General features: G+C 30.6%; 1 protein-coding gene across 1 annotated transcript; it reads left to right on the forward strand.

Annotated features, from left to right (window-relative positions):
• Window positions 1-6,588: 6,588 nt before the first annotated feature.
• LOC145578288 (uncharacterized) lies at window positions 6,589-7,548 on the forward strand. The gene has a single exon (XM_081635633.1). The coding sequence runs from the start codon at window positions 6,589-6,591 to the stop codon at window positions 7,546-7,548; it is 960 nt and encodes a 319-aa protein (XP_081491759.1).
• The last annotated feature ends 4,850 nt before the right edge of the window (window positions 7,549-12,398 follow it).

Genomic DNA, 12,398 nt, shown 5'->3' on the forward strand with positions numbered 1-12,398 from the left:
CTGGGAGGTTTTAGGTTAAGTAGTTATAAATGGAAATCAGATTCGTCATCATTATAGGCTTACAGCACTACGGAGTAATATAATTGAGGTTCTAATAGTGGAATTGTATTCAATTTCTTGCTTAAATGATCATAACATGGTGGGTGGAGCAATTAACTAAATTTGTTAAACTTAATGATAAAATTAGCTAACTTAAGCAAAGTGTATTCCAGTGTTATCTTTCATGAGTGATTTTAAGGCATTTGGATTGTAGTTAAAAGGATAGATATTATTGTTTAATTTTGAGAGTTTCTTTGTTGGTTCTAGTGCGGTTTTTCCATTTGTTTTGGGTAATAAAGAAAAAAGAAAAGAAAAAAAAAGGGGTAAGAATATGCTTTGGATAAGAAAATTGATGATTCACAAAAAGTGGGTTCATGACAATCGACAACTTATTGGGCTTATTCCTACTCGGCTACTCGTATTCACTATCAAAGTGGCTTGCCTATAATCTAGAAGACATAATCTAGAAGAAATAAGGTTCAAATCTTGCCTTGTTGCTTCTAGGTTTGGGTACGGGAACGATTTAGTATGAAATTTGGTATATACGGAGTAATTCAATAAGATCATCCGCTGCCTATGGTCTAGAAGACATAAGGTTCAAATCTTGCCTTGTTGCTTCTAGGTTTGGATACGGGTACGATTTAGTATGAAAGTTAGTATATACAGAGTAATTCAATAACATCATCCGATATTGAATGTCTAGATTTGTACTAGTTTGAAGAATATTATGGAAATTGATTTTTCTACAAATGAAACGTTGATTTCAAATAGATGTGTAAGACAAATTTTTTTTCTCTTCTAATTTGCATGAGAGTTTTGCATTTGCTTTTGTCCAAACATAACTAGAACTTGTTTACTTTTTTTTGACACAAGAACTTGTTTACTTTAACGCTACGTAATTGGTTATAAACACTATGAACCACAAAAAAAAAAAAGATTAATTGATTCGAAATTCACTTGATCAACCTATTTGACTTGACAATGGAGAAAAAACTATAAAAAAAAAGACACCACTCAAGTAGCTAGTAGTTTTCATGTATTTGGATTATTATGAACCCAATAAATGCCATGATCAGCTAGGTCCAATAAATTTGGACAATTAATAGGATATTTTGGATCATACAAAATTGTTATGGATTACAATCTTAACCAACCAATTAATGGTCTCAAAAAGAATCCGTTGAATATCGATTTTTTTAATACTATTACAAGCATTATCCCCTTTGCTTCTACTTGATAGTCATATTTGAAAAATACTTTGTATAAATTTGGTATAAATTTGAAATATACCATAAATTTAAAAGAAAAAACAAAGACTTGGAATTTTTGTTTAACTCGTCGTTACGTTTTGTAATGGATGGAGAATTTAAGATCATTTAATTTGATTCTAAAGAAATATTTGAAGGGGTGAGTGATTCTTTTGTAGTCATGCTAATGTACATCACAAGTGGCAAAATCCAAGCCAAGTAAGCTACCCCATTTCACCTCAAAAAATAGTTTGAGATGTGACATTACAATCCAAAAATAAAAAATAAAAAAATAAAAAAAATAGAAAAAATTTCGTGTACAAATTTGTCATTTGGTTTGACTCCATTTTGTGGGGTCACATAAAAATTGCTAAGTTAGGCCAGCTTGATGAAAGTGCTAAGAAAGAGGCATCAATTTTAGGGTCCTACAAAATGAATTAAATTATTTATACACGTGATTTTCAACTAATTTTAGTACTAACCTATTCTTTCTTTTTTGGTATTATTCTCTTAAACACCATTACTCTATATTTTGCAAGCTTTTGACTTGTATAATCCACTTGATTAATTAGGTTGGTGGTTCATCTATTTTATCCTTACCTATGCTAAATAGTGTATATATATCTCTAAATTATTTTAAATTATTAGCTTCATTATTTTCTTGACCCAACCCAATTAATTTTTCTATTATTAGTTATCTATGAACATTTTCGAATAAGGTCAATTAGGTACTTAGGTGTGCTTTATGATATGTCATATTGGTACTCGTAGTAGAGTTATACAAAGTACTTATATACGGAATAGGAAAGTTCTTTTGCTACTTTTTCGTAATACCACAAATTCATGACAATTATAATACTAAAAAGTGCTATCTATGTAAGTAATTATATTTGAAGATGTTAGGTTTTGTAAAACTTCTTGATTTGAGTGAATTACGATATTGTTGTACAAAATAATCTAAACAAATGAGGAGATAAATATTTTATAAATATATATATATTCTCTATAAGATGAAATTACCCTTTGGATCATTCTGTAGGTAAAGGATGACTAAAATTTGTAGTAAATGGAAATATGTCTACGGAACATAGTAGAATTGGAATTACAAATACAACAAAAATACGACTACGAAAATATAGTAATAAAATCAGATTTAGTAAAACATGGTCTAAAACTAAAACTTTGAAATCAAGCCAATAAAAACCAACATAAAAAATGTTAATATTACTAAATTGGATCTCTTTAATAAGCTTATAATTATATAACCCAAATCAAATCCAATTTGTAGAACTTGTCTGCCATCTAGGGGTTTACTCTCCTTTTAGGCTCGTAAGAGGAGAGTAAACCCGAAATGCTTCCCTTTTAAAGTGCGTGCTACCTCACTTGCCACATCATATTACCATAGCAACCAAATTTATTACGTTGCACAAATTGTAATTTATTTATTAAGCAAGAAATATTTTTAGAAAATTTCAATTGAGAAAACAAAGATAATTTGAATATTGTTATCCTTTGCAAATTCATACATGCCGCACCTGGGTTCTAGTACTTAATTACATAAGAATAGTGCTCCATAAGTTACATTGTATAAAAAATTAAAAATATATTTTGATTTTTGAGGGACTTAATAATAGTTAATAATATGTCCTTTAAATTTGTACCACCGTAGCTTCATTAATGGACAACATAATTATTAAGTCAAAAAAAAATAAATAAATAAATAAATAAATGGACAACATAATTATAAGCAACATAAACTATGCGATGCTGACTTCCAAATATATTTGGGCCTGAAGACAACTGGTTGCCTAAGTACCACTAATTTAGTTGGGCTAATTAGCCCCTTGTAAATTGATTGGGCTAATTACAAGAATTGTTATCGTTGTTGAAACACATTACAATCATACTCTTAACTCTCCAAAGGGTCTATTTGGTCGAATTAAGACTTTACTTAATAAGGTTCTTATCTCAAATTTTAAAAGTTAGAGTTCCGAATCATGTAAAATAGGTGTTTGAAGATGCAGGTTCACTATTTTTTTTTTTTTTTCCCGTACCTTCAAGTGTCTTGCCCCTAATCACAAGACCAATAAGTCATGATAGAGAGTTGAATAGAAGTCATTATAATAGGGTCTCTCATTACCATTAAAAAGCTAAGATTCTCCAAATAAAATAGATAATGGCATAAAGAAGGGTTGCCCTACCTCAAAAGTATAGAGCTATATTCATATAAAAAGGCACATAATATTAAGCATATAAATGTACATAAATCACAATCTATAAAACTGGTCCAACGATATATTATACATATTCAATGTCTCATTTTTTGTAACCATGCATGCATAGAGAGTGACAATAGGATAGAAGGGGACCAAAGTTTACATTTATAAAGTATAAGCGAATGAACAAAGTGTAACCGATAATAACAAAAAGAACTTATTCCTCATAGTCCCCCCCCCCCCCCCCTTTTTTTTTGTTGCTGTTGATGCTTAATTATTAGTTAATTACGAGATAAGTAAGGTTTACAATCTTCGTTTTTAAAAGTTTTTCCTGGTTACTACGTTCTAGAGTTGTACGACGTAGTTGCGAATTAACTCATCAAAATTTAGGGTATGTTCTCATTGACTGAACTTAGCTGAACTGAACTGAACTGAATTGAGCTGAACTGAACTGAACTGAGCTGAGCTGAACTGAACTGAACTAAAATGAATATTTTATAAAAGAAGGAAATTAGGAGCTGAGCTGAACTGAACTGTATTGAACTGAGCTGAGCTGAACTGAACTGAACTGAAATGAATATTTTATAAAAGAAGGAAATTAGGAGCTGAGCTGAACTGAACTGAGCTGAACTGAACTGAGCTGAACTGAACTGAACTGAACTGAGTTGAGCTGAACTAAATTGAACTGAACTGAATTTCAACGTAAGAGAACAGGCCCTTAGTTTGATTAAGGAGGTTACCAAGAAGCTATGATAGCGGAGGAAAATGAGGAATGGGGGAAGATGTGAAATACCATATCTTTAACACGAGGATCATTATATTAATATCTAACAAAAGTTGCTGACTTGTTTACACTTTTGTCAATTAAAAAATAAATTTTGTACATCAAGAAGTTAAACTTGTTTTCTCGAAGCAAGAGCGGAGTTTTTATTAGTTTATAACCCTACTAGGCTTCTACCACCATTCATGGCCTGTTCTAATTTATTGAACAGTTGAACTGAACTGAATTGATTAAAACTGAACTGAATTGAATTGAACTGAATTATACTGAACTGAAATGAACTGAACTGAATTGTTTATGAGAGTAGGAAATTAGGAACTAAACTAAACTAAAATTAAGCTGAAGAGAACAACCCCTCAATGTTATGATAAGCTTCTTTGTTTCCCTCCTTTCTTCTATTAACTAACGGGTATTTGAATCAATAATTGGGTTGTTCACTTCATCTACATGGATGCCATGTTTATTTGATTGAATTGGCCTTGTATTTATCTGACAGCTAATTAAGGCTTGTGCTAACTTTCTTCTTTGATTAAGCAAAGCCAAAAAATGTGCAACTGAAGATGAAACAACTAAAAGAAAGGGGAAAATACAAGTTAATCTGCCAGATAAACAAATTTTTGTTAATCTGATGTCATTTTTGTAAATATATTGAAAAAGCAGGGTCATTTTTTTCAGTACTTTTGGTGAGCTGTTCAAAACTGTTTGCAACTTGCTTTTACTGTTTGGTGAGGAAATTACACATGTACCCCTCAACCAGTATATGAAAAGACGCATATACCCCTCCACTGATACTTGAAAAGACAATTATACTCCCAGATAAACAAATTTTGTTAATCTGGGGAAATAACGGGTAACCCCTGAAAGAAAGGGAATGTTAATTATACTAATTAGTTGGCACTAGACCTAATATGCCAAATTTCCTATAACTTTTTTTTTTCATGGTGATTATTATAGATAAAGTTCCTCCCAAACTATACAATAAAGTACGTAGTTCATGGTTTAATTTACATTTTATTTTTCTACAATCCATTGCAATATTAATTTTATTACTCAAGCAAATCAGGCCATATTTTTGAATAAAGAGACCATAAGCAATTGTGTACCTTTATTTTTTTAACAAAAACTCAAACACTATCATTATTTTTTTTTTTTTTTTTTTTGAAATAAAACACTATCATTATTATAATGTTTTCTATTTAATTAATATTCATACAATCACCAATTATTCTTAAATGTTTGTTAATTAAAATCAATTATACTCTTTATTATGAGATAATGAGAGTTAATTTTAAAGATTTAACAAATAATTTTTTATTATTTAATTGCAATTCATTACCAAGATACTAGAAAAATCATACTGATACGTACTCATTATATGCTTCTTGATTGTGACAATGCATGATTCATTCGTTATTGTATGACATGTACTTCTTCTTTTCAATTTAGTTGACAATTTTTTAATGACGTTCGTCAATATATTAATTCAACTTTGAATATCTCTAATTATTTAAAAATAAAAATAATAAACAATCAACATTTAAAAACACGCATTCTTCATTGGAGAAATATAACACATGCAAGTAATCCTACATACATAACTAAGGGGTTTTTTTTTCACATATATATCTATAAATCATAAAAGATAATCAAACCAGAATTCGTGTCAACTAATTTAGAATTGAGCAATTATAAGATACCACATCTTGTTGTCCCAAGTTCGATTCCTATTTATTTTAAGTTTTTTTTTTTTCAATGAAAAAAAATATCACTTGAATGTATTTATTTGTTTATTTTTCATATCTGAGCAAAGAAAGAAAACAATTTGACTAAATATTTTCCAAATCAAATTGATTAACTACATCATAATCATATATTACATGTGTTTCAATTTGAAATCTACACAACATTATTATCCTTGGCTAGAGACAATGGCTTTAAAAAATTTATACATAATCAATGCTAACAAATCAACAAATTAATTATATAAAAGGATCTCTTTCCTTTTTCTTATGATATCAAAATAATTTCCTAATTATAACTATTAAACTTATCCTAGTAGCAAACCATGCAGTCAACCAAAAAAATTATCTTTGATGATACATTTGAATATCTTCATCCAGCTATCATAATGCATTTTCTACTTTAATGACAAAAATAATGTGGTAAATAATTGTAATTATAATCATAATCTTGTCATAAATTAGATTCCCTTGTAAAAAATGTGTATATAATCCCCTTACTTCTTTAGGAGAAATCACACCCAAAAAAAAAACATTTCTTCTTGTTTTTCCTCCTCTCTTATACAATGACAAGGAAGAAGGTCAAGCTAGCCTTCATCGCCAATGACTCGGCTCGAAAGGCAACCTACAAGAAGAGAAAGCGAGGCCTATTGAAGAAGATGGACGAGTTGACCACCCTATGTGATGTCAAGGCTTGTGCCATTCTCTATAGCCCGTATGAGACCAGACCAGTGGTGTGGCCCGCACCATCCGGTGCCAAAGACGTGATCGCGAGCTTCAAGAGGCTGCCGGAGATGGAGAAGGTGAAGAAGATGGTTAGCCAAGAGGAGTTCCTTAGGCAAAGGGTGGCTAAGGCACATGAACAACTTAAGAAGCAACAAAAGGATAATAGAGAAAAAGACATGACTCATGTTATGTACCAATGTTTGGCTGGTAAGAGCATACAAAATATGAGTTTATTAGACCTAAGTGATCTTACTTGGGTGATTAATCAACATTTAGGTGATATTAACAAGAGGGTTGATGTTTTAAAAAAAGAAAATATCCGCCCTAATAAAAACAATAATAACAACATTATTATTCACAATAAGAGTAATGCTAATAATAATACTCACTTGGGGGTAAGCTTACCCCCATATCAGCATACAATGTACCCTAAAACAAAAACAAAATTGGAAGGCGAGTATTTGCAAGGACAAGGAGATGACCTTGATATGCAACAATGGTCATCATTCATGGATATGATGGGTCCGCCGATCACATTTGATCATCAACCTCCTCCTCCTCCGCCTCTGCCTCTGCCTCTGCCTCCTCAACCACATCAACATAATCATCATGGTATGGCAATGGGTAATGGGTCAATTGGTGTTACAAATGGTGGTGCTAGTACTAGTAGTAATACTAGTATTAACAACATTAATAATGCAAATATGATGACAATGATGATGGGTCAATTTGGTGAATACAATGGTCATGCTATTAATAATCCATCTTTGTGGTCCAATAATAATGCTTTCCTCCCTTGATGGTGATGATGGTCATAATGATGAAATGGCTATGATAGTATGGAAGTATGGACATGATATGTTGAAGGGGTTGAATGTTTATTTTTATGTTAAATTATCTTATTTTAGTATTGCAAATTTTATGTTTTATTAGATGAACACAGATTTTATCAGCTTTTAGTTTTGGTTAAGAAATGGAAGATTGTTTAAAGTGATATGTTATTGGAATAATTAATCTTAATTTGAGTATCCTTTTTTACTACTAGTGTGTATTCAAATTAAAGTATGCAATTTCTTTGTTAAAATTTATTGTGATGAAGTATTATTTATAATTTTTACTTTTTTTTTGAACGGGATTTATAATTTTTACTTATCAGTTATTATGTTTATCATTAACCTTTAATTTGTCAATAATTGAACAAGGCCATTCCCTTAGCATGTACACTATAAACATGATGCTCCTAATTATATTTTTCATTCCAATAAAATACTTACTAAAATCAAACCTCCTTGTCTAATGACTCCATCTTAGCTTTAATAGGTCAAGATTAATTAATAAATTTATTGGTTGCTCGTGATTTTCATTTAATTATTGATCGTTTGAGACTTTGTGTACTTTCAAATTTCGTGACAAACAATTTAACAAACCATCATTTCTTTTCAACATCATTTCCACTTTAATGTATGTAAAGTGTTTAACATATTATTATATATACCACCAAGTACTATGGTACATGAACAAAGCCTTTTTAAAATTAGGTACTTGTATTCTATCTAAAATTTGAAACCATACAAGAAAATAGGTATCTAGTGCTTTTCATTGAAACCAAAAAATATGTTTAAGCATGCAAGTATTGTAGTGCAATTGTGTGAGAAAGAAAAGCCAAAGCAATTGCTTTAATTTGTTCAACCTAACGCCTATAAAACTTTAATTTTCTGCACCAAGTATCCATGTATGCTCGATCTCATAATCCGTAACCTCAGCCCAAATCTATTCCAATTTCACTTTGTGCATCTAAATGTCGCCCACGACTCTTTCTGTCGCAAGTATTTGCATCTATCAATTTAATTTTCGAGATATCTCAAAGTATTTGTAGTAAAGCCTTTCTCTCTTTATATTTTTTCCTAAAAAGCTAGAGGGGATAGATCTTTTTTTATACTATGTGTACGTATATAATATTCAGTGGGTGGTGGAGGTAAATTGGAAAATCTAATCTAATTTTAAAAATTAGAATCAAATAATATGTGATCCTTGTTTATTAATTGTTGAAGGTAGGGATAAATATTTGTTCAAACATAAAGTTCAATTATATAAACACTATAATAAAGCAAGATAGACCAGGTTACCTTAAAAACTTACATAAAAAAGCCTAACAACTTTAAAGCATGCTTTAGTTAAAAGGGTCACCCTTAAATTAAAGAAAAGAAGCTAAAAGTACGTATTCAAGGTTGGAAGAAATAAATCACAGCGAACTTTAATTTTGTATTTGTGTCATCATCTGATCTAGAACCCAAAAGAAGGGTCTCAAACTCTCAAGTTATTGAATCATCTAGAATTCCTCCAATATAAGAGAACTTATATATCATACGTTAGTTATATGAGTGTCATAATTAAAGATGAATCAAGAAGCTAGACGACTTTAATTTATAATACGGAGTAATATATACGACGTATACTAAGGATTATTTCGATGATTTTTTTATGAAAGCTAAAAATGGACACCATTGTACTGCATACCAACCAAGTAATTAACATAATAAGAACCTAATTGATGCTTGCAACTAGATCATCAATTTCCTACAAAACAACGAAGAAGATCCAATAATGAATCGTAGAGCAAACCCGAAATATAATGCAGAAAAAAGTCAAATTGATTAAAGTATAGGATGTTGAAATGATAATTAAACGAGTAAAAACACCACTAAAATGTCAAATTTTTTTATCGTCTTTTTAATTGCTAATTTATTTTTTTAAAAAAAAAAAAAGAAAAGAAAAGAAAAAAAAAAAAAAAAAAAAAGCTTCAAACATGCAAAAAATGTACTTGTTGCATTTTTTTTTTGTTTGTTTGAAAAAACCCATAAAAGGGGATACTTGCTGCATGTAGTAGTATGTTTCCTCTTTCTTTCTTGATTTTTTGGTGGTTTTTTTATTTTCTTTTCTTTCACCAATCATGTTTGGTTATATTGTATACCCATATCGTAGGGCCATAAACGGGGTATGTGGAACACTTGTACATTAAAGATGTAAACTCCAGATTTAATTTTCATATAATTATTACTCCGTATTAGGGCTTGTTCACATTTACTTAATTTCAGTTCAATTAAGCTCCAATTAGTTCAGTTTAGTTTAGTTCAGTTCAGTTCAGCTCCAATCAGTTCAGTTCAGCTCTTAATTTTCATCTCTCATAAAATATTCATTTCAACTCAGTTCAGTTTAGTTGTTCAGCTCCAATCAGTTCAGTTCAATTCAGCTCAGCTTAGTAAATGTGAACCCCCTTAATTCAAAATTTTATTTTACCTCATTTTTTTGTTTTCCCATTTATTGTTGGATTGGGCCTTGGGGCTGCTACTACAAAAGCTTCATGGTGCTCGGTGCTCCCCACTATTATTATAACAAGCCAAGGAATGAAAACATAAAGTAATATGAGAGCAATATAAAACCTTTTGACATCATGGGTGGAATTATACCACAAAAACAACAGAAAGAAACATGAAAATGAAGGTTAACTTATACTCCATACCTTGAAGTGTGAACCTTCTTTGGGAGTTAGGGCTTATTCACTTCATCTTAACTTCAGTTCAGTTCAGCTCCAATCAGTTCAGTTCAGTTCAGTTTAGTTCATTTCAACTCTAATCAGTTTAGTTCAGTTCATCAACTCCTAATTTCCTTCTCTCATAAAATATTCATTTCAATTCTATTCAATTCAGTTCAGTTCAGTCCAACCCAATTGAGTAAACGTGAAGAAGCCCTTAGGGCATGTTATCTTCAACTTATTTTCAGTTCAGTTTCTAATTTTCTTCTCTCATAAAATATTCAGTTTAGTTCAATTCAGTTCAACTCCAATCAGTTCAGTAAAGTAACTCAGAACAGGCCCTTACTCAGCTGCCTAATTTTTTTTTTTTTTTAAAATATGACATACATGGTGGAATTATACTTTTGCCTTAGCAAAATTTGCACCCTAAATTATGATTTGAATTTAACTTTTCAATACAAACAACCGAATAGTCGATTAGGGTCGATCGTATAGGGCCAGGGCAATACACTCTTGATCAAGGTCCATCGTCTAGGGGCAGGGCAGCACACTCTAATTTTGTAGATCGACCTGGAACAATGCCTTTGAAACTGACAATATCTACCATATTGGGCGGCTACTATTTTCTTATTTAAACATAGGGCCGAGTTGAGCTTATTCCGTTCTATTTATAGAGTAGGGGTACTGTATACAAATGACTTCCGCACACCCAAAAAAAAAATACAAGTAATTTCCACAAGTTTCAACTAGTCTTAGAGTCTGTTCACATTTACTTAATTTTAGTTTAGTTCAGTTCAATTTAGCTCCTAATTTCCCTCTTTCATAAAATATTCATTTCAGCTCAATTCAGTTCAGCTCTAATCAACTTAGTTTAGTTCAGTTCAGTTGAGCTCCAATCAGTTCAGTTCAGCTCAATTCAGTAAATGTGAACAGGCCCTTATTCTATAATTTGTACCCCGTAAGATCTATCAATTAAATTTCTTATCATATGCTTTGTATATGAGTCTGTTATTTTTCTATTTTTGATTAATTTTCTTACCCAAAACAAAATCAATGTAAAGTAACACTAAATTTATTTTTATTGTTTATATTAACAAGATATATATTTTGTTAATTGAAGTGAATTAGTGGGATGACCCATGATCAACATACCTGAAAAGCGCTTTCATAATTTCAGCCTCTAGAAATGCAAAAAATTGCAACAACCACTATATATATAATTCAAATGAATACCATGATTGAGAACGAGAAGATTGACTCTACCAACTTTATTATTTAAGCCAAAGCTGTATTACTGTATTAAACCATATATGTGTAATTTTATTTATTTATTCATTTATTATTTATTTATTTTGGAGTAGACAACAAAAAAAAAGGGGGTGTGTATAAGAAATGGGACATAATGTGTGATTGTATATATACTATATATTAATATAATAAGGGCTTGTTCTCATTGACTGAACCGAACTGAACTGAACTAAACTGAGTTGAACTGAACTGAACTGAATATTTTATAAGAGAAGGAAATTAGGAGCTGAACTGAACTGAACTGAACTGAACTGAGCTGACTGAGCTGAACTGAACTGAACTGAACTGAGCTGAGCTGAACTGAACCGAATTTCAACGTATGAGAACAGGCCATGTCACATGTTGTGAGCTAAGGGTTTGTATTAAATTTTTTTTTTTTGAAACCTTGTATTAAGCATTCTAAATCCTCTACAATTTTAATTACAATTTCTTATTACAAATAAAACCCTAAAATTACGAGGCATTGCCTTATTAATTCCCAAAATATCATCATTACATTATAAGTTGGTTTTACTTATTACAAATACCTAAAATTACTAGGCATTGCCTTATGACTTTATGAGTAGAACTATTTTTCGGATCGGACATAGAGTTTTGATCAATTGATAGAGTCACGCTTGGATTTGTATGATGTGTTATACTCCCATCAAGTCATATTATAAACTACTTATAGTGAGCTGTGAGCTTAATGTAAGGTTAATCATTGTATCATTCTATATAATAACTAATAAGCAACAAACTACCACCAAATTAAGTTATTAGGACATTTAATCAACAACCACCAAGAGATAGATTCTTTATTGATAGTAA

The sequence above is a fragment of the Chenopodium album genome, chromosome 14 (genome assembly GCF_948465745.1).
Source record: "Chenopodium album chromosome 14, dcCheAlbu1.1, whole genome shotgun sequence".
NCBI lineage: Eukaryota > Viridiplantae > Streptophyta > Magnoliopsida > Caryophyllales > Amaranthaceae > Chenopodium > Chenopodium album.